General features: G+C 35.3%; 1 protein-coding gene across 2 annotated transcripts in view; it reads left to right on the top strand.

The window, feature by feature from the left end:
* The first annotated feature begins 1 nt into the window (after position 1).
* Positions 2 to 24,321, top strand: part of Dzip3 (DAZ interacting zinc finger protein 3) — a 67,462-nt gene continuing 43,142 nt past the window's right edge. For both annotated transcript variants that reach the window (XM_055593817.1, XM_055593809.1), the window contains exons 1-9: positions 2 to 376; positions 5,222 to 5,323; positions 10,563 to 10,635; positions 11,486 to 11,641; positions 13,449 to 13,565; positions 15,148 to 15,228; positions 16,246 to 16,370; positions 19,878 to 19,992; positions 23,208 to 23,327. In XM_055593817.1, coding sequence (XP_055449792.1) covers positions 5,292 to 5,323; positions 10,563 to 10,635; positions 11,486 to 11,641; positions 13,449 to 13,565; positions 15,148 to 15,228; positions 16,246 to 16,370; positions 19,878 to 19,992; positions 23,208 to 23,327 — 819 coding nt within the window. In that variant the 5' untranslated portion in view covers positions 2 to 376; positions 5,222 to 5,291. The remainder of the gene's footprint in view (positions 377 to 5,221; positions 5,324 to 10,562; positions 10,636 to 11,485; positions 11,642 to 13,448; positions 13,566 to 15,147; positions 15,229 to 16,245; positions 16,371 to 19,877; positions 19,993 to 23,207; positions 23,328 to 24,321) is intronic.

Below are 24,321 nucleotides of genomic sequence, written 5' to 3'. Positions count from 1 at the left end.
TGCTTCCTGTTCCGGTCTGACTCCGGAAGTGTCTGGGCCGCCTCTGGGCCTGCTGCCTGTGATTGGGCGGGGTGGGCCTAGGGGCTCCGGAGGGGTTCGGGAATGTGGCTGGGAGCCGCCCCCGCCTCTCGGCCCCTCAGCCCCCTTCGGCGGAGAGGCCGCGAGCTTTCAGCCGGAGGTCCGCGAAGACGCGAGATCTCGCGAGGAACGCCACTACGGCGCAACCTGTGGAGGGGCAGCTAGGCGCGAGGGTGTCGCCGCATAGCGTGGGCTCTGGTTCCCGGGGATCCCTCGGCCTCGGCGCTGCAGGGTCTGGTTTTCGCTTGTGCGTCAGCCTCTACCCGAGACATGGTCGCTTTCCCCTAGTCTAGACACGGTGAGGAACTCGTAGCAGTTTCTTTGGGGCGTAGGTTTTGATGCGGCGGGGGGTGGGGCCTCAGGCTCTCCAGCCTCGGTCGCTTGTGTCCAGAGACGACTTGATGGAGGGTAAACCTGTGGGCGCCAGGGTTTCGCGGCAAGTTAGTTGTGACCTTACAATAGAATTTGTCAGACTCTCTAGGTATTACACCCCGGACTTGCTTCCCTGTGTGTTCTCCTCAGCGTTGGTTTCTATAAGGCGAAGGTGCCTTGTTCCTGTCTGGCATGCTTATTTTGTACATTTCTTGACTCCCAGAAAACCGCACTGTTGAGATTTTTTATTTAAATCAGAGGTAATGTTGTGCATTACATTGATCTGTAACGGAGTGAGTCAGCAACTGGTTCGGGAGTTTAAGCTAGGTTGTAGAATAGAGTACATGACCATTTGACTAAGAAGTTAGTCTGAAATGTTTTGTGAAATTGGAAAACTTTTTTTTTTTTTTTTTCCCTGTGCGTTACTACCTTTTAAAGACGGGATTTGTTTTCATATTAAAAACAAAAATTAAAGCTAACTGATGGCTGAAAATTATTGTGCTGTTGAAATATTCATGAAAGAATTTGTAGCGTGTATTTTCACTCATGCATGCATTCATTTATTCATTCATTCATTCAATTTTTTCATTAATCTCTTTACAGCCTGATCTCAGCCCCCTCCCTCCTCCCCTCCCCCCAGTCCCACCCTCATGCTCTCCTACTCCCCAAACCTTTCTCTCCCTTCTCATTGAAGGGGAGGTCTCCTCATTCATTCAGTTTTAAACAAATATGTATAATGGGCTAGCGATTGACTGCTATCCAGAACAAAGATGAGGAAGTGGTACTTTAGGAGAAATAAGGGAAGTCATCGAAGTAGAAAAGTACTTTTGGAATTCATAAGTGAGAAATACATCATCAGTAAAATGTGGAGCCAGTTTACTTATGAACGTTTTTCTACCTTTCTCTTTGTTTCTGCTTTTCACTGCTTCAATCTTTTCATGAAGTGAAATCCAGGAATAGTCTTTTTCGTGATTGCTCATTCAATAAATTTTTATTTGAGCTTCTACAATGGGATGAGTGCTGTTCCGGTCACTATTCAGTCTTTGGGCATTGGATTTAACATCTGGTAATAAAAAATGTCATAAGCCAAGGAGAAAAAATACTCTAGAGTAATAGTAATCAGAACAGGTAAAGAAGAGGTTAGAATAGGCTTCACTGGAGGGGTGGGGTGGCATTTGAGGAAATACTTTTGAGAAATCAACCATACTTTCTAGGAGAAAATGCTACCAATTAGTTGGAGTAACCTGGACAACTGGAAATACCAACAGAATGCCAGGAAGAGAATGAACTAGAGGCCAGAGTACAAGCATAGAAAGTAGAGATATTGTGAAAAATAAGGTCATGTATTGATCTTGGAGACTGTTATGAAATCAGTTTGTCAATGTGAGTTAAATTGTTGATTGATATGTCTTACATATGAAATACAGTCATTGGTAAATGGAGTTGCAAGAATATGGTCAAGATTTTTCACATATAATGACAGGTGTTCAGCATCCTCCCCATTTTTGCCAAGTAGGAAAGGACCCAAGCTGCCTATGTAGAGTGCCATCTTTACGATCTTTACAATTCCATAAAGTATTGGTGTCATTATTACCTCCATTTTCAGAAAAACGTCATACAGAATATTTTATAATTCTATATAAAGTTGAATAAGTAGTGTGCTTAAGAGCAGACCTGTGTACTGCAGAATGAGTCCAAATGAGATAATTTGCCATTTGTTTTTTGTAAACATGTTTTATTATCTGGATTTATATATACATCATAATTAGAATGATGTTGTTTTTTTCTTCCTGAGAGCAAAATATTTTCTGTGTTAACTATTTAAGCTTAGCACCATACATTCTTTTAAGATACTGATTCTAAATCCAGCACAGTTTTGTGTTCCAGGGAACAAGAGCATCTTGAAATAGATTGATTGCCCTAGTGGGGCTGACAGGAAGTAGTTTAGTTTACAAGTCAAAATTTTTAATAAAACTTTTTTGAGAAGATAAAAATAATTGGCTTTATTTTCAAGCTATTAGCATTGAGACCGGTGTGAGGTCTACTTTAATTGTCCTCTGCACTAGTAAGTTTTCCACCTGCATTCTGTAAGTGCCAGAGTTGGGATGGGTAGAGAATTCGTGGACCTTTGCATAGTCTCTGAAATGGGAACTTAACTAACAAATTAGTCTTGGGTAGCTTGGGCAGGTAACTTAGTCAAGATGAACACTTGAATGGATTTTTGCAAAAATACACTCATGTACAGTCTGGGGGGAGTGACAGGTATATAGCCCAAGTGTTTAAAGTACAAATAGTTGTTATGTCTACTAACCACAGCCTTAAAAAATTGAAACCAAAACCACTTTTATAAATGGATAAAAGATTTTGCTGTAATAGCAGTAAATAAAAATGAGAGCTTAGAGCTCTGTAGCAAGAGCACAAAAGACTTTTTACTGATACAGATAACTACTCTTCTGCCAGTGAAAACCAGCCTCTGGATACAATCATTGATGGATGAGATGGTTAGGAAGTTAACAGTGCACTTCAGCTTACCCTCCAGTCAAACAGGAGCCTGATAAGTTCCGCCAAAAAGCACTCTCAGTTGCAGGAAGACTGAATTGTCTTTCCTGCAACAGGAAAGTCTATTGAAATGAACGCATGGTGGAAACTAGATTCACCGTCTGCTATGTAATCCTGACTTTAAAGGTTTCTTCTGACCTCTTCTAGAACGTTAAGTACTTCTGTCCTATTGTAGTTGTACAATGGTAGTATATCAGTCTTGCTGCTTCCTTTTGGTTACTAGGCTCTTAGGTCTTCCCAGCAGAGGCTGTAAAATGCAAGTGTTGCTGCTAGGCACACATACCTGCTCTGCTAAACATTGATAATCTGCTCACCTGGAACTTTCTTCGTACAGATGTGTCACAGGTTGCATTTTAAACAGAAAAGCTGCTGGCCCTTCTTAAATATTAATTTAGCATATAAATGTCTTGTTTTTTTTTTTTTAATTTCTCACCTCTTTACATCTTAATACAGAACAGCTTAGAGAGAACTTCTGCAATTTTCCTTGTAGCCAGATTTTCCTCAATCTTTACATAAATCTTTCTTGTGATCTCCATAGTTATTAATTAAAGGAGAACTTACCAATCTTGAGTATGTCACATATGCTCTTTGAAACTACCTCCTAATTACTGGAGGAAAAAAAAAAGTGTCTAAAGGGAATAAATCAGGCCCTATCTTTTCTCACACTTTGTAGGAAAGATATGGAGATCCATTGTATTTATATTGTTGTCAGTTTCCTTTCTTTTCTTCAATATTTCTTCCCTTGTTCCAGAGCATCTAGCAACAGTTTCATTTACATTTACTTGCTGTGTTGGTTCTGAGTTTACTAAATGGAATCAGTAAAGGAAAGCCAGCCGAACAGAGGGTCCTGAGTCTAGAGGCATAAACACTCCATGAAGGAGATCAAGTGGGACTAATTTTATAGAAAAGTTGTTCTTGGAATAGAGCTAAATAAATATCCAAAAATATCTTTAGTCTTATTGTTTCATTTGTATCGTCTGCATATTTTTTGGTCTTTCAAGAAACATCTGCAAAGAGCTGGGCATCGTGGCATACACTTTTAATCCTAGTGCTTTGGAGGCAGAAGTAGGTAAATTTCTGAGTTCAAGGCCAATCTAGTCTATGTAATGAGCTCCAGGACTTAAGACCCTGTCTTAAAAAAAAAAAAAAAAAGCCTGGGGAAGAGAAGAAAAAGAGAAACATCTACAAAAGTTCTTTGGTATCCGATCTGGAGAATATACAAGAACTTACTACATCTCACCTCGTATTTTATGGAGCTGTACAATTACATGGTTTGGGAAGGAAAGTGGCTGTGTATGTAGCATCCTTATACTGAAAAGAAAAGAAATGTCCATTACTATTAATATTATAATTAAGTAAGAACAGATATTCTTGTATAGTAAACCATTTGGAAATATCCATTAGTAACTCAACAATGTATCTTTTACTGTGAACTTACTATAAAGAAATAACATTAATACAGTAAAAGTGTTATAAACCAATAGAGTTTGTAGATCAGTTATAATAGGAGAAATGGGATATCTTGTATGCCGTAAAAAGATGGTTAAGAAAATCCTAATCAAACGTTATTTGTGGTGATACAGCCTTCACTCACAGAAGCATCATAGTTCAAGTCTTGCCTACACTACAGTGTGAGATCAAGGCTAGCCTAGGCAGCTTAGTGAGATCTTGTATCATCATATCCATGAATATTTGAATATTGTAAATTGGTCTTGATCATATGTATATATGCTGAAAGTTAGATGGGTAAAGAAAGAAGAGTAATCTAGGAGTATTTGGGAAATTAATATGATCAAAGTGTGCTGTAAAAATTCTCAAAGAACTAATAGAAATAAAAAAAAATATAAACAGGTAGGAAATAGAACTTGAAAAGTAGGTAGAGCACTTGTCTAGTGCACAGTTCCCAGGAGTAGAAAAACAAAATGAATAACTGTTTTATTGCAAACAAAAATTTTAATGCAAACAAAAATAAGAGATAGTTTTGATAAAGCATTCAGTGCTGCAAAAGAATAGATTTCAATATGATAAACTGATAAAACATACCTATGCCTAGAAAAAATGGATTCCAGATGATTATATTTGTATGTTAAAACTACATTATTATTTTATGGAAATACTGAGAAATTTTAAAAGCAACCATGTACTGGTCTATACAGGGAAGAAAGGAAAAAAATGTATCTTCCTAATAAAAACAGTACTTTTCTTCTTATAGCTTTAAATGGCCATGGCAAAAGTCAGTTTGCAAGCACTGGAATAAGTCTTATAAAGGAACATTTTGCAACATGGATTCTCTCACAGAAGAATTTTTTGTGAGGTAAGCAACCAAACTGCAGATGTTATATTCCAAAGACAATATAGCATTAGACTTTTCTTCATGAACTTTGAAAATTCTTACATATATCACTGTGTTTCAAGGTAATTTAGCAGCTTTGATTATAGGGAATTGTAGACTGAGTAAAACGCAGTTTTTCTTTTTTCTTTTTTTATTATATTTATTTGGTTTTTAATAAATTACAGTTTATTCACTGTGTATCCTTGCTGTAGCCCCCTCACTCATCCCCTCCCAATCCTACCCTCCCTTTTTCTTCTCCTCCCATGCCCCTCCCCAAGTCCACTGTTAGGGGAGGTCCTCCCTTTCCATTTGACCCTTGCTTATCAGGTCTCATCAGGACTGGCTGCATTGTCTTCCTCTGTGGCCTGGCAAGGCTGCCCCTGCCTCAGGGGAAGGTGATCAAAGAGCAGGCCACTGAGTTCATGTCAGAGACAGTGCTTGTTCCCATTACTAGCGAACCCACTTAGAGACTGAGCTGCTATGGGCTAGATTTGTGCAGGGGTTCTAGGTTATCTCCATGCATGGTCCTTGGTTGGAGTATCAGTCTCAGAAAAGATCCCTATGCCCAGAAGTTTTGGTTCTGTTCCTCCTTGTAGAGGTCCTGTCGCCCCCTGCACTCAGCCTAAAGTTTGGCTGTGAATCTCAGCATCTGCTTTTATACCTTGCTGGGTAGAATCTTTCAGAGGCCCTCTCTGGTACGCTCCTGTCCTGTTCCCTGTTCTCTCCCTGTCTCCTGTTTGCCTTTCTGAGTGAGGATTGATAATCTTACCCAGAATCATCCTTGATTAGCTCCTTTAAGTGTACAGATTGTAGTATGTTTATCCTATGTTGTATGGTCTAATATCCACTTATAAGTAAGTATATAACGTGTGTCTTTCTGCTTCTGGGATACCTCACTCAGGATGATCTTTTCTAGATCCCAACAGTTGCCTGCAAATTTCATGATTTCCTTGTTTTTAATTGCTGAGTAGTATTCCATTATGTAAGTGTACCACAATTTCTGTATCCATTCCTCCGTTGAGGGACAGACATCTGGGTTGTTGCCAGATTCTGGCTATTACGAATAAAGCTGTTACAAACTTGGTTGAGCAAATGTCCTTATTGTATACTTGAGTATATTTGGATATATGCCTAGGAGTGGTATAGCTGGATCTTGAGGAAGCACTATTCCTAATTGTCTGAGAAAGTACCAGATTGATTTCCAAAGTGGTTGTACAAGTTTACATTCCCACCAACAATGGAGGAAGGTTCCCCTTTCTCCACATCCTCTCCAGCATGTATTATCACTTGAGTTTTTGATCTTAGCCATTCTGATGGGTGTAAGGTGAAATCTCAGGGTCGTTTTGATTTGTGTTTCCCTGATGACTAAGGATGTTGAGGATTTCTTTGTTTTTCTGCCATTCGATAGTCCTCTATTGAGAATTTTCTGTTTAGCTTTGTACCCCATATTTTAATTGGATTACTTGATTTATTGCTTTTTAACTTCTTAAGTTCTTTATGTATGCTGAATATCAGCCCTCTGTCACATATAGAGTTGGAGAAGACCCTTTCCCAATCTGTAGGCTGTTATTTTGTTATGATGACAGTGTCCTTTGCTTTAGAGAATCTTTTCTGTTTCATGAAGTCCCATTTATTGATTGTTGATCTTAGCACCTGTGCTGTTGGCGTTCTGTTCAGGAAATTGTCCCTTGTGCCATTGAGTTCAAGGCTCTTCCCTACTTTTTCTTCCAACAGGTTTAGTGTTTCTGGTTTTATGTTGAGGTCTTTGATCCTCTTGGACTTTAGTTTTGTGCAGGGTGATAAATATGGATCTATTTTCATTTTTCTACATGTAGACATCCAATTAGACCAGCACCATTTGTTGAAGATGCCGTCTTTTTTTTTTTTTTTTTTTTTTTCCATTGTATGGTTTTGGCTACTTTGTCAAAAATCAAGTATCCTCAGGTGTGTGGGTTTATTTTTGGGTCTTCTGTTTGATTCCATTGATCCACCATTCTGTTTCTATACCAGAACCATGCAATTTTTATTACTATTGCTCTGTAGTACAGCTTGAGATCAGGGATGGAGATACATCCAGGTGATCTGTTGTTTTACAGGATTGTTTTAGCAATTCTGTTTTTTTTTGTTTTTGCATATGAAATTGAGAAATGTTCTTTCAAGGTCCGTAAAGAATTGTGTTGGTATTTCGATTGGAATTGCATAGAATCTGTAGATTGCTTTTGGCAGGATGGCCAAAAGCCAGGTTTTCGAAGAGATCTTTAGGAAAACTCCTCTAGCTTAAGTAAAAAGGACCCTAGAGTGTGCCATATCTGGGGGCAATTTTTTAAAGGTACAGTCATCACTTAATTTTTTTTCTTTCTTAGGTGTTTGGCTGTTTTGCTTGTATATATTTGTGTGGATCTTATGTGTGCAGTGTGGGAAAAAGCCAGAAGAGGGATTAGATCCCTTGGAATTGTAATTCATAAATATGAGCTACAATGTGGTTTCTGTGAATTGAAATTGGGTCCTCTGGATGAGAAAAGAATGCTCTTGACCACCAAGTGATCTCTCCAGCTCCACTTGGGACATTTTTTTCTTTTTAAGCAAGGTAGTGTTTTAACAGGCACTTAACATTGACTATATTGTCTTTATTTTTGTAGTTTTTTTAAAATTAATTCTTACTTTATACAAGGTAGCAAGCATAACATAAAAGACCTATTTATTGGTTCCTTGGTACTTAGAGAGTAAGACCTAAGAAAAAGGCATTGTAAGTAGAGTGTCTAATGTAGTAGGAACATATATAAAAAGTATATCTGTAGGCAAAGTACATAAGTAAAATATTGCAGACACTGTGTTTGTAGGAGAAATTATACTGATTATACTTTGAATTTTCATACAGTGACATTAGACTTGATTTTTAAAGAAGAGAAACATTTGATGAGTGTACAAGCAGGAGAGAATAGAAGATCATTTTAATTGGAAACAGCAACAAAATATACTTAAGAGCCTAAGTTAGTTGTATGTGCCTCTAATGGTAGCTAATCACAGTCTAAGGTAAGAGGTCGTCAAATATGAAGTGAGCCTGCAAAATTTATTCCTTGGCCCTGGAAAATGATGATGTAGTTCAGTAGTAGAGTACTTGCCTAACAGATACTGATTTCTAAGTTCAATCCTACCACTACACACACCCCTAAAGTATATACAGAACAAAAACAAAAAACAAAACCAGAAAGGAGAGCATACTTAAGAATTTTTAAAAAATTTATTCACTTTACATCCCAGTTGTTGTCCCTCCCTCAACTCTTCTGCTCTTCCCCTTCCTTCCTCCTTCCCCGTCCCGCCCTAGTCCTCAGAAAGGGGGAGGCCTCCTCCCTTACCATCTGACCACAGCCTATCAAGTCTCATCAAGACTGTCTGCATCTTCTTCCTCTGTAGCCTGGCAAGGCCAACCCCGCCAGGCTACATCTGCATCTTGGACTGAAAACTATATTAGAGTGATTATGAAATGGACGTAGCAAGTGTTGGAGGTCATATTGCATTCCTTCAGTTCTTGAAAGGCTTCAGACTACTGCTACAATCATTCCTAGATAATATGAGATTGTTAGGAAACTAGGAAATTTAAAAAAATAGTTAGCTATGTGTACTGAGAGCCATACTTTGGATTGTTTCTATAGTCTCAGTCTTCCCAGATGAAATCAGTTTATACATATTAAATGACTCAATTGCACACATAAATTAAAGCAAGTGATATTTTATAAAGTATAATTTTATGTAATTCAGTTTTTCACCTGAATATTTTATGTACCACTATGCTGAATTATTAAGAGCACAGAAATCACATATGATCCTATATTATAATTCCTATCTGAAACAAAACAATTTTATAAATTGTTAGGTCATTATATAACATTGCATATGTTAACACTGGAGTCAATATTAAAAGCAGAAGCTGTCAAGTTACTACTTATTACCAAAATAACTCATGAGTTTTAAATCTGATTGATAGTCTTTCTCAATGAATGTGTTTTGAAAATCTGGGCAAGTTAATACTGGAGTCAATATTAAAATCAGAAGCTGTCAAGTTACTGCTTATTACCAAAACAACTTAGGAGTTTTAAATGTGCTTGATAGTCTCTCTAAATGAATGTGTTTTGAAAATCTGGGCAATTTTAAGTTTAGACGTTCTTAGCCAAAAATAAAGTTATCTATATGAGAACTTTTAATTCCTGTATTATGGCGTATACCTGTTATTTATTTGTTTTGATTTTTTTCTTATTTTTGAGAGAGAGAGAGAGAGAGAGAGAAACAGAATATAAAATAGGGAGGATCTGGAAGAAGGAAATATATTGTATAAAATTAAAGAAAAAACATTCCAAGAAAACAAGTGTTATTGTTTGTGTGTATATACATAGGTATATATGCACATGTACATGTTTATATATAAAAACAATATATATACATGTATATATATTATTTATATATATATTTATATATACACCTTCCTAGCCACATATGTGTGTGTGTGTGTGTGTACACACACACTTTCCTAGCCCTTTTTTATGTTTTTTTCATACATATCCATATACATAAAGAAAATCATCCTTTCCAAAGACTTCTTCACCTTGATATAATGCTATAAGCTTGTGTGTATGGTCTGTGAGTTTGTGTGTGATTTATATGTATGAATGCGTACACTTACCCCTTTAGAACTGTGTAGAATTCTGAGATCAATGTCAGGTTTTTTCCTCTATCACTGACCTCCCTTAATTTTGAGGCAGCATCTCTCACTGAGCTTGGAGTTCCTCTTTCTATTATGCAGGCTGGCCAGGTGCTCTATGCAGCCACCACCACAGCAGCTTTGGGGATGTTATGCCTAACTTTTTAACTTGAGTTCTGGGAATACAATCTTAGGTCCTTAGTTTTGCAGAGCAAGCATATTTCCAGCTCTGCTAGTAAGGTTTTCCCCTATATTTTTTAGCTGTTGTGCATCTGGTAAATGTGCAGAGTTGAATATACCAGTTTGCTGGGTTTTCTACCATTATTAAGAAAGGGATTAGCATAACTTTCCCCTAACTTGAACCTCCAAAGAGATGCAATACCTATTTCCATGTCAGACTTTGATATACACTTATGATACTTTTTTGGCTTTGAGATAATGGCTCAGTTCTTTGATTCTTTACTGCTGATTTTTTTATATTTGTGAGAACATTCTCTTAATACACCTTTTTTTTTTTTTTTAAAGTGGAAATCCTGATGTAGAAGAGCAGACCAAGGAAGAAACTGAGAATAAAGTAGAGAATCCAGTCAGTGAGCTGGTAAGAAAAAATTAATTCTCATTAATGTTTAGTAAATTAGCATTGAGTTATTATATGAAGTCATATTGCAAAGACTACGTGTAAAATTTTTAGCAAGTCACTTTTTGAAAATGCGAATTTTTTGTAAATTCCGAGATGATTCGTCAATTTCTGAGATGATTGCTGCTGTATGTCAAGGATATTCTAATCTTCATGAGAAGCTGAACTGACTTACCTAGAAACATCTTAACAATCAGGCTTCATTTGTTAATGTGTTTTTTATTGCAGTACTGTAGATGAAGTCATACTAGGCAAGCACTATATCCTCCTAACCTCATTTATCATGAAAAGGAAAATTTCAAACAAAATCAAGCTGGGAATATATATATATTCTAAGCTAGGAATATATATATATATATATATATATATATATGCATATACACATATATATGTATAAATACAGATAGATAGATAGATAGATAGATAGATAGATAGATAGATAGATAAAAATGAAACATTCCACAGTTGTGCATTTTTGGTAACTCAAGCTCTTTGGGTCTATAATAAGCTGTTTGTTTGGATTGTTAGGAACTGTGATACCATATTCTCAAAGCTTGTATTGTGAGGAATGGTTTATTCTTGTGTTTTATGGTTCTATCACTTACATACATATATATGCATATGTATATACATACACACATGTATATATGTATGTATGCACATATACACACATGTATGTACACATATGTACATATACACACATGTCGTTATGTATATGAAAGAACTTCTTTAAAAATATTTTTGTTAATTTTATTGCTAGAATAAATGAAATTATTATTAGGTATAATTTAATAAATTAAATGTCTTATAGGACAAACAGAAAATGGATATACGTGCTGATCTTGACCCTGTTAACCCACTATTAGAAGTGAAGAAGCTATTAAATGCAGTCAATTCTCTCCCGAAAGGTGTGTTCCCTAACATTGAAAAGTTCATACAAGAAGATTTGTCCTTCCAGACTATGCAGGTAACAACATCATTTCTCTTACCTGCAGATGTACAGTTGTCGCACATGACTTTTTTTTCTTTAAACATTTTTTTTTAATTTTATTTTTTTCTTATCAGTTACATTTTATTAACTCTGTATCCCAGCCGTGTCCCGATCCCTCATTCCCTCCCAGTCCCTCCCTCCTTCCCTCATCTCCACCGTGCCCTTTGCAAGTCCACTAATAGGGGGGACCTCCTCCCCATTCATCTGATCCTGTTTTATCAGGTATCTTCAGGACTGGCTGCAAAGCTCTCCTCTGTGGCCTAACAGGACTGCTCCTCCCTTGGGGGGGGGGGAGGCCAAAGAGCCAGTCATTGAGTTCCTGTTAGAAATAGTCCTTGTTCCCCTCACTATGGGAAACCAATTGGTTACTGAGCTACCACAGGCTACATCTGAGCAGAGGATCTAGGTTACATTCATACATGGTCCTTGGTTGCATGTCAGTCACAGAAAAGACCCTGTGCCCAGATATGTTTGGTCCTTGTGGAGCTCCTATCCTTTCCTCATCAGACTAACTCCCCTTCTTTCTTATGGTTCCCTGTACTCTGCCAAAGGTTTGGTCATGAGTCTTTGCTTTGAAAACACCGCTAGTTAGAGTTTTTCAAATGCGCTCAGTAGACTCCTGTCAATATTTAATGTGTATCCCATCTGTCTTTCAAAACGAGGATTGATAATCTTACTCCATGTCCGCTCTCTCCATCTGATATTTACAAAATGTTTTTCTGTCAACCTTGACTATGGATTTATAAACAAAATTTTTAAAAGTCATCATGTAGTTGTAGTAGTAAACTATAGAGTTTAGTGGTTATTTTGAGTCAAAATGTAACATGTGCCACTCCTGGCCAGGGACCATTGTTTTTGTTTTCTTAATTTAAAAAACATTGACAATTTTCTTCAAAAATGTAAGGAAAATATATAATTTTTGTATTTATTAATAAATTAATTGTATATAGAATGTATAGTAGATTGGGATCATTTTATATCCTTTCCGCTTTTGACCACTTTACAACTGAGAAATTATTACATCACCCAGTTGTCTAATATGCAGATCAAACAGTACTACTAAGAAAACATAAATTTATTTGATATAGATGCAATTTGACATTTATTAAAAACACTAGTAACTAATATGTTAGATGTTCACTTTTACACAAAGAATTAAATCTTGGATGAATATTTGTATTACAATGTAGTAAAATTTTCCATTGTTAAAAAAGTACATGTGTTGTTCTTTACTGTTTTGTTTTGTTTTTTTTTTAGACAAGATCTTACTATTTAGCCCAAGCCTTCCTGCAACTCTGTATGTAGACTAGACTGTCCTCCTACTCAGAGATTTGCCTGCCTAAGTCCGCTGAGTGTTGGTGTTAAGATATTCAACACCATCCCTGACTCTGTATTTTGATTTTATAATTATCAATGTTGAGTGTCTATTTTCTAGACACAACAGGAGTGGCTGTCAGTATTCTGTCTATACCAGAAGCTCAAACAAAAGAATAGGGTGTTAAAAGCTCTACCTAGCATCTAGACAAAGAAACATTCTATGTGTGCTAGAAAATGGGAGGAATTAGAAGTGGGATTGATATCTTTTTTAAAGTAGTAGAAATGTTGCCAGCTTCTTGCTTGTCAAGGCAAAGAAGTGTGTATGTAAGAAAATCCCTGATTAATTTAGATTGGTTAACAATAAGCATAATCTTTGTCTTCAACAAGGTATATACATTTTTCTTTTTGTATAATGTATTTAGAAATTCAAACTCTCAGAAAGTATCATCTCAATTATACTTCGCAGAGGGAAGTCGCAGCTAATGGCCAGGCTGGGGAAGAAATTGTTCCTGCTTTAACATTACATTTTTTGATAACACAACTGGAAACAGCACTTAGAAACATTCAAGCTGCTAATTATACTGTGAGTATTTTGCATCAAATGTTTGAGATCATGGACTTGTATAACTTTTTATATTATTATTATTGTGAGAACAACAGCATGTGCCTATTTGTATTTTTCTTAGATTAAAAGACACTTGAACTAGTGGGACTGGACATCCACTGTTATAAACAGTCATGAACTTTAGGAAATCATTCAGACACAGAAAAATAGCTACATAGAGTCCAAAATGTTGAACAGAGAATAGGATCACAGTCACCAAGGTAGGATGGAAGGGAAGAGTTGAAGAGATGTTGGTCAAACTCTATGAAACTTCAGTTAGATTAGAGGAAGAATCTTTGAGAGAGCTATTACACCTTATTATGATTATGGTTAACAATGTATTGCATTGTTAAGAATTGCTGGTTAGATTATAAATTTTTACCAAAAGAATGATAACTATGTAAGGCCATTCATGTAGAATGAACTTTATTTAGTCATTCTACAATATATATTTAATTCAAATATTGTTGTATATCATAAATGTGTATTTGTCAATTAAAATTTTAAAAAAATAGTCCCTCATTTTTGCTACTTATTAGCCTCTTCTGTTTTGTTACCCTGCTGTGTCTGCAGGACACATATTTTTTTTTCTTCATCCACTATCTCAGTCTCTTAGACTTTCTGTTCTGCTCACAGTGACCTTTGAGTCTTGGAAGAAGGGGTTGTATTAATTATGTACCATTCCACAGTCACTTTGACCAATTATAGATCTCCATGCTAATCACTATCTACTGCAAATAGAAATTTATCTGATAAAGGTTGAGAAATATTTTAATTTATTATAAGTCATTAGGAGTCAGCTTAATCCTATTTAAGAACATAACAGTATGAGGACTTGTGACCTGTCTAGCCTGATAGTAGTGCCAGAGATGGGTTTTTTCCTTCAGGAGCAGGACTTAAATCTAATAAGAAAGTTGCTGGTTACTCATAAGATGTTTGTGTAACCGTTGCACCAGTGGTTATTAGGCCAAACACTATTATAACTCATATAGTTCACACATAGGAATTGATGATTATTTTTCTCCTCCTGTAGTGTATATAAAACGTTCTAACACTGTGAAAGCCAGCCAATGGAGGTGATGGTTCTAGCTCAGTACCATTCTATGACTCAAGTACATTGTATCTCCAGCAGTACTGTACAGTTCTGGAGAATAACCAGAAGCAGTGCTTGAGTATCTACAGGATAGACACTCATTGACCAACAACATGAAAGAACTAACCCATATTGGCAGTGGGCTTTTTATTTGTTAGCCTGTAGAGTTTTTTGATAACTAGAATGGTATGTAATTTAAGAGAGAAAGCTTATTTTTTAAAAAGCTAAATGAAATGACTTTTAATTGAATTTGCTTTGATTTTTTTTGATCAAATTCCTTTTGCAGATAATTTTATTAAATGAAAAACATGCTTCTCTGTGGTTATTAGCAAGTTATGGGTAATAAAATGAAAATTTGCACTATTTTTAATAATTATTAAGTAAGTAGGTCAAAGGACTTTCAGTTTAATCCTGTTAAACTGAATAGTAGCATGGTGTAAATAACCAATTGATAAACTTTTTTCTTAGGCACACCAAATCAATATTGGTTATTACTTGACATTACTGTTTTTATATGGTGTGGCACTTACTGAAAGAGGAAAGAAAGAGGTATGTAGCATGTATTATTTACCTTATAAATCTTTTTATATACTTTGGCATCATTGTAGCAATTGAAAGTGTTGATTTAAAAACACAAAACAAAACAAAAACCTTGAAGACTTCCTATAACTTTTTTCTTCTTATTTGTATTAGTCAATAACTATGTTGAAGATTTGTGTTGTGATTAAAAATAAAGAGTAAACAATACTAGCTTATACTTAAGCAATCTTTTCTAAGACTTTTTATCTCTTTTAAATATTCCTTATTTGTATGCTTAATGCATATCAATCTATTTTAAACAAAGCTTAATCTCTTTTTATTTAATCTTACTTTTGTGAAATATAAATTTACCTCATTTTCTTATGTTGTCAAATGAAAGTGAAACCAAATGAGTAAAAATCTGGAAATAAAATAAAAATATTCTTTTTAAATTTGTCATTGATTATGTTATTTAAATTTTTATAGCCTTGATAATCTTTTACTTTCTTTTTTACCAATCCATGCTCTTTACTAAGTTTTATTATACACATACACACCCCAGAAGCATCTTGGGACCAAGTCTAATCTTAAGTTACAAGTCTATATTATGCTACATTTCTATATTGTGTTTTGCTTTTTACAAGAAACTATACCCATGGCTAAGGAGTCACCTATTCCCAGTTTTCAAAGCGAGGAAGATTATACTGTTACTAGGGTTTTTTTTTAATAATGATAATTACATTCTAATAATTGTCAGATGTGTTTGTTTGACAATTTTTTGCTATTTTAGATCCAAAAATTGTTATAATTTCCCTTGAAATAGTTAAAAATCTGGAGTTAAAGCTTTTGTTTATAAATGATGTTACTTAGTACCTTATCTTTATAGTCATTTTTAGAGATGATAAGATTATAGATATTAATACGTGACCAGATGCCTGGCTCATCATTCTTTTCTTAAATGTATCCTAAATTTTTCTAGTTGGGGAAAGAATATCTACTTTAAAGGAAAAAAGCATATTTACATAGCTAACTATTGTGCCACTATAGGACTGCACAGAAGCTGAAAATAAATTTTTGGTGATGAAGATGGTGATCCAAGAGAATGAAATTTGTGAAAACTTTATGTCTTTAGTTTACTTTGGACGTGGTTTACTTCGATGTGCTCAGAAGAGGTAAGCATTTTATTTATAGGTATATCTTTACTGCTAACTTTCATTATTAAAAAATGGGAATCATATTTGCACAGCCTACCATTGATCACAACATTTGTCATCTCAGAGTGTTTTTCTTTCTAGTTGTGGTAGTTAATAATTCCATGCAGTTGGAAATAGTAAATGTGGACCATGGCAGTTTGACGCAGTCCAGCATCAACATTAGTAATATGGGCTTTAGAATCTGACAGACCTGATTTGAATACAATTTTTCTACCACTTACCCTAAGAAACTTAACTTTGCTAAACCTGATTATTCTGATATCTAAAATGAAACAAAAATATCTGTATAATAAAAAATATACATAAACTATTTACAGGGTGAGTAACAGTGTGCGCACACACATACACACAAACCCACAGTAGATGATAAATGATGATTGTAGTTACTGGCATTCTTACCACTGAGTTTTTTAAGTATAAGTGCCCTGATACAGAATTAAACCTATCTGTAGTCCCAGCAATAAGGAGTTAGAGATAGTTGTATCATGAGTTCAAAGTCAGCCTAGGCCATAGAGTTAGTCTTCTAAGAACTGAAAGCAAACAAATGAAGAGAAGAAAGGTCCAAGTATTGAGCTCTATGCATCCGAAGTGTTATGTATTTTAAGAACGTGAAATTATACAGTGAAACCTACGTAAGGTCTTTGTTTGCTTCTCTGTGAATATTTGTCACATCAATCATTTGTAGTATTTACCTTAAACATCTATCATAGATCAAGGATTGTGCTGGGGCCTAGCAATATAATACTTTACAAAACAAGGCAGTTGTGCTTATAGAACTGAAAGTATTGTGAAGGATACAGATTTTAACGAAATAATCATTCAAAATAGTCAGTAATGAAAAATGAAACCTGTAGAGGGAAATATGGTAAATAATCAACAAAAGTCTGAGGATGTGATTGTTGACTGGGACATAAAGGATCACTAAGAAAAAGATATCCTCTACCATGACTCTTTTGTGCTAGGGAATCAGAGAGTTTCCATTTCTTATTCACTGAGTCTGGTTAGAATGACATCATCGATGTACCAGGGTCAGTATGATGATTTGTGGAATGTAAAGATCAAAATGGAAAGATGGTTCTTTGATAGTGTGAGATACTAAATGTAACCCAAATCAACACAAAGATATATACTGTTATCTTTCCTGAGAAAGGCAAACTACTTTTTTTTTTCTGTGTTATATTAGAGCTCACAGAGAGCTGCCTGCCTCTGCCACCCCAGTGCTGGGATTAAAGGCATGTGCCACCACTCTCAGCTTTCTTCTGTCTTGATTAGAGTTGAAGAGAATATTCTCTAGATCATTAGTACCCCAAAACCAAAAGTACCCAAAAGTGTCAGAATCATACTTTTTATTTTTAGGTTGTTTTTCTATATTTCAGCAATGTCTTATACAAGTGCATTTGGTCTTTGAAAATGGTAGGTTGCTGAGCTTTGGTTGTAGTATTGATACACTTGATTAAGCAAATCACCTTACCAAAAATTACAATATTCTATACAACTAATGTTGGAATAAAATAGAAATAAACAAAAAAATTGGTCAAATAGCAGAAATAGTAGCTTTTGAAAGCTAACAAGTGAAAGGAACACAACTATGCATTTCTTCCCTGGACTAGAGGATATCACTGAGCTTATTGAAGTCATTGATGCCCGTTCATTATATATTTCACCGCATTGGTCAGTGCCTTTTCCAGGAACATTACACCTTTGATTGCTATGTCCAGTGCAAATCCAGGAACAGACCTGCCTGGGGTAGCAAGGGAATCTACAAACACAGTCATAGACGTGGACAGAAACTGGGATCAGGTGGTCTAGGCTCCCAGCTAGAAAACCACAATTCCCTGGAAGCTCAGCATGTTTGTTATATACAGTTGAAGAGTCTGAATAACTCAGACAGGCAGAGTTATTACATAGAGTTGAACAAGAAGGCAGGGTTATTACATTCAGATAATGAGTGACAGGTTTCATTGTATACAGCTGGATCAAGGGGACAAGTTCAGCTAATGTAGTAGGAGCAGTCTCTGTAAGGGAGCAGTCTTTCGTCTATAAATATAGAGAGGCAAAAAGCTGTGTTGACATTTTCTGCACATAATTGTCAGTGCTCACACTTGGCCCTCTAAGAAAGGCTTTGCCATCCTGAGCCTGTAGCCATGGGATCTTTGACAGGACCATGACCAAATTTACTCAGGACTTCACTCACTCAGGGCTTTATCCACTACCTGTAAGTGATAGGTTCTGTGTGCTTACATAGCAGTGCCATTCTAACCCCTAGAACCTCCTGATTCTGTTAATCTTAGGCCAAAAAGTTTGTATCTCATTTACTGCTGGTCATAATTTTATCAAATTTCTGGAAGCAAGTTAGGATTGGCTTCAGGTGTCCATGCAAGAATAATGAATCTTGACTTCTGTCTGAATTGTGTACTTCCTCATGTAGGCTTGTATTTGCCCCTTGTTTTCACATTCTTAGGATATTCTTCCATGTTTCTTTCCTGTCAGCCATACTGTGCATTTTCTAGGTGAATGCCTCTTTTTTTTTCCCTTTCTTCCTAAACTTAGACCTTGTTTTCTGTCTTGGGCCCTTCATTATGCCTTACCCTAGATGTCCTAGCTCAAAGGCAGTGAGTGGAGAGAGAAAAATATCTGAAGATGATGATCTTTTTTGAGATGTGAATCTCTGATGATAATTTTTCATGATCTTTAAGACCAAGGAAGAAGAAATCCTTTCTACTCAAATTGGTCAACAGGAATTTAGAGACTTGCGATTTCTGAGCACATTCACATATATATCCTCAATTTCAGATCTCTGGGTCTATTTATTCTTTATCAAAGTCCTGATTTTAGCATAGTAGTCCCATTGAGGCTGGCCTGAGGTCCCATTGCAATTGTTTTACCTTTTATTACAAAATTCTAGCCTCAAGTTTGCCATAACATGCTGCTCAAATTCATTAAATTTACCATAGCATAGTATCCTTCTAGCTTTTACAGGGTGTCCTGAGTTGATAATAGCCTGTCAAGGCTGTGCATTTGTTTTTCTTTAGTTTGTCCTATCTTATAATTAAATTTGACCCTATTTTCAGCACAGATTGAGTATAAGAGATGAGAATCAATTTAAATGCTGCCTTAGAGGCCTTCTGGCTTTCAAAGTGCATGCTAAATTAATAGTTGGCTGACCTATACCTGTCATTCTCTTTCTTCAAGGCCTCCAAGACAGTTAACAAAGGCCAACCAACTCTACAACCCCTTTAATTACCATGGCCCCTATACTGTTCAAGCTTGAGCTACTACATAACCTAGTGCCTCCCCTTCTACCTGTATTTCATCCCAGTCTGCCACAGGTGAGAGTCATAGTATTTATTTTTACAGCATGCCAGAGCTTATCACCACCTTCCTTGGGTTTCTTTTTCCTTCATTGATAACTATGTATAGTACTGGAGTCCAGTTCAACTAACCTTACTTTAAACTGCCTTGCAGATATAATGGAGCACTACTAGAATTTCACAAGAGCTTACAAGAAATGGAAGATACAGATGATGAGTGGTTTGAAGTAGATCCTACAGATGATGAAGATTTATCTACAACTTTCAAAGTAAGAAGTTATTTAAGAATAGTTTGCCATCTGTGAGTAATGAGAATTATTTTTTACAGCTTTTATTTATTTATTTATTAATTACACTTTATTCACTTTGTATCCCCCCATAAGCCCCTCCCTCCTCCCCTCCCAACCCAGCCTTCCTTCCCCTTCTTCACGCATGCCCCTTCCCCAGTCCACTGATAGCAGAGGTCCTCCTCTGCTTCTCTGCTTCCTTCTGATCTTAGTCTATGAGATATGAGAATCATTTTTAACAAGTAATCTTAAAAGCAAGTATCTATTCTTTTATTGGTAATTAGCTTTTTGTGTAAGAAAGAACCTTATTCTCATTAACTGGTGCAGTTAATTATTCTCATTAACTGGTGCAGAGTGTGAGCACAATTAGACAAATAAAGGAAGCAGTGTCATTATTTTGAAGTCCTAACAAGACCAGTAGCTGAATTAGCTGAGTTACTGTCTTTTTAAAACCCACATGTAATAGTTAACTTGCCTTTTTTAATAATTACACTTGGAATTATTTTGTTTTCAACTTAATTTATAAAGTACTAAATGCTTTGTATAGAAAACTTACTCCTTTTATCTAAAAAGAAGTTTCTACTGTTTTATTCAAATGTAGAAACCATTCTTGGCTATCTGTTTTTGTCTTTCTATGTATACATGCATATACATACTAATAATTTCCTGTGTATTTATTTAAAATTGACATAATGGGGCATCCATTTAGGTTTAATTTTGAAATGTATATTTAATGTTTTAGTAGTTGGGTCCTTTTACACCAAGTTTTGTTTCGTGTGAACTACTATCTTGCTTAAATATATTCAGTCATTTGTCATTGTTTACTTCATTTAACCTAAACTTTTCAGTTTTTCACATACAAGTATACAAATAAAATAAACTTTTTGTATTTCTCATATCATTTTATTAGAATAACATTTGCATAGCAGAACTATGAAGCCAGCACTCATAGGCTTAGAAAATTGTTGATATGTGCTTTTATACTTTTTGTTACAACAGTTGGACAAGTGTATATTCATTATAAAATGTGAGAGCTTCAAAAAAAAAAAAGTGAGAGCTTCTACAAAACTTCTGAGTACTGTCTGCTTTACAGTCAGTTTTTGTGCAAAATTATGGGCTACATAATTTAAAGTGAAAATAGCTACATGTTTCTTTTACTTTAAACCTTCTGAATAGGTACATTTTAGCTGACATTAAGGCTAATAACATTCTTGAAAACAAAGAGGCATATTGCACAGAAGTGCTAAATTAGGTATCAGTTATAAGAGCTGAAAGGACAAATTTCAATGAGGCATTTTTTAAAAACCTTTCTGAGTGATCATACTCCACTGATGGTTTCTGTGCCACTGTCCACAGAAGTAGAGTTTTAACTGACTGACTAAATAACAACTTTGTATATTTTAAAGTATAACTTTTTTCCTATCTAATCCAGTCTCTAATTTTTTTAGGTTTTTACTGTTTTTTTTCCTCTTTTAATTACTTTCCTTATATACAAATTTTTTCAGTAAAATTTTATTTTATGCAAAGAAGTTTGGATAGGCAGTTTATTAAAAAATATTAAAGACTTAAAAATTGAAATTTTGCCTCATTGTCTGTAACTGTAATTCCTAGTCACTCATCCCTACCCCCATACCCGCTTACCTATTCAAGAGCTGTCCTAATATTTCAATCTTTTAGGTATTGTTTTGCCATTTCAGTATAACATATGCAGGACTAGACAGCTCCTGCATGTATATAACACCTCCTTTAAATACACATACACTCTCACGTGTACACACACGCACACATTTTCCACATCTTAACTGGCTTTTATTAAATTGGCCTCAACCCAGGGATAACTTTTATCTATCTTTCTTTGTGTAAAATTCTGTATGTCATATCTGAAGTTTTTATCCACTTTAGGTTTTTTCCCTTGTTTGGTTGGTGTAACTCCTCCTTCCCATGAGTGCTTCATAGGGAGGTCAACTTTTTGAGATCTTTCAATTCTCAAAATAATGTGTTTTGTAAACTTTATTTATGTCCTACCCAGAAATAGAATTGTAGATTAAAATTAATTTTTCTTCATTAAAAATTTCTGCTGGCTCCTGGCGAGATGGCTCAGTAGTTAAGAGCACTGGTTCTTCTCCTAGAAGACCCAGATTCAATTTGCAGAACCAACATGGCGGCTCACAACCATCTGTAACTCCAGTCCCGGGGGATCCAGTGCCCACTTCTGTCCTCCATGGGCATACAAACATATGGTATACAGACATACATACATACAGGCCAAATGTCTATACACATTAAAAATTTTTTACTGTTATTTTCTAAACTTTAATCTTATTTTTTAAAAATCTGACATTCTGATTTTTAACCTTTTACATGTAACCTATTTCACTTTTTTATTTTCTTTCTAAGAGTTATTAATGATAAATTATCAATTTTTATTTCTTATGTGCTTATTAATTATACTCTGCTTATTGGACTAGTTCACTAATATTACTGCACTTGTGAGGGTTTTTGTTACTATATTTTGTTACTGTTGTTGTATCTTCTGTCATATTTTTATAAAATTTGTATATATATATATATATATATATAGCTGCTGTTCATTAAATAACCTTTAAAGGGTTAGTTTTCATATCATACATGTTCTGAGTATATTAGTAACAATACTATTTAATATCTTAAAACCTTGTTTTTCTACAAAGTATTAAGGTCGTTATCTAACTGAGATAAAGCAATGTTCTTTGCTTACGTTTAGTTAGTTTAAAATGAGAAATTATTTTCCAGGTTATTACTTGCAATTGTAGAAATATCTCTGTATCATACTTCTGCCTGCTGTGTTATTGATTGTCGTGTTGTATCACTGTAATGCTTCCACTGTCAGTGTATCTTGATTGGCTCCAGTTCTAAAATATATATGTATACAATTCTTAATAGGAACAAGCGGTGGAATAGAATAATGAAGAGAAATGTAGCTTCAAATATATACACGTCTACTTCCTCCCTGTCAGAAATCTATTCTTTTCAGTTTAGGGCTTTTCTATTTATTTACTTTGAAAAGGGTGAATATGTTGTGTTACTGTTTATACATACATACATACACGCATTAATTTAAAATGGGATCTGTGGATATGTTAATAATGGTAAATCTTGGATGTGTTACTGGCTTAACTTATAGATGATTCACAAGAATGAATATTTTTAAATTTTAGGATATTCTCAATAATTTTATCAAAACAACTGAAAGTAATATAGTGAAAGAGGCCATTTGCAGTTACCTTGATTGTGAGCGCTCTTGTGAAGCTGACATTTTAAAGAACACCAACTATAAGGTAACATAACACTGTATTATTGACATTATTGACAGCCAATTATTAACCATTTTATATGTCATTATAAAATTAAGCAGTTAAGGTTATTTCATTATTATACATCAAAATACTACATAGGGTATAGTATGTAGTTCTGTGGCAGTGCCCTACTGAGATAACTTCAGGTTCCTGAATTTTGTCCCAACCCTGGGTGGAGGAAATAAAGACCAGTGTAATCATAGTGGTAGTAGTTTTACTCTGAGAATGTGCATTCACAGTCATTACTAATTATATTCTGTGAGTCAGTAGAATAGGCTGGTTTTGCTGAAGTTTTTGTAGCATTACCTGCTTCTGAAGTTATGACTATTTGCCTGTTATTCGTATAGTAAAATAATCTGTTCTCTACATTTTTGACAGTTGTAGATTTCTGGAGTAATCTCCGTTGCAAAAAGAAGCTTCTTTGATCAGGAACTAGTTATCTGTGGGAATAAGGATAAATATTTAGACTACAGTTAGATATTATATTGGCTATACAGTTAGAAAATGAGAATGGTTGGTTCTCCTTGAGGTAAAATCACAGAAAAAGAGATGGAAAGATTGTAAGAGGCAGAAACCCAGAACTCTTGCTGCTACATAGTGTCCTCTAGACTTGACAGGGAAAATGCACTCTTGAAATCCTAACATATGGTTGCCTAAACACGACTGGCATAATGGACATCAGTTACCCTGCCATTGCAGACAGGGAAAATGTCACATGGTCCTAGCCCACAATGAAGACCTATTTGTGGCCAATTCCTGCTGAAAAATGAAGGATCAGTTTCTTCCAAGGAAGAGTTCCAGCATAGGTTGCCCAGTCCTAAAGTGGTTAGCACAAGTACACACACACACTAGCAACACTAAATGGAGCCAATAGTTTGTATATACAGGTGTACATAGATAGGTAGGTAGGTAGGTAGGTAGATAGATAGATAGATAGATAGATAGATAGATAGATAGATAGATAGATAGATAGATA

Source organism: Psammomys obesus, unplaced genomic scaffold (assembly GCF_907164565.1).
Source record: "Psammomys obesus unplaced genomic scaffold, mPsaObe1.curated_primary_1811, whole genome shotgun sequence".
In the NCBI taxonomy this organism is placed as follows: Eukaryota; Metazoa; Chordata; class Mammalia; order Rodentia; family Muridae; genus Psammomys; species Psammomys obesus.
Note: the sequence above shows the minus strand (reverse complement) of the source record. Positions and strands in the feature narration are given on the sequence as shown.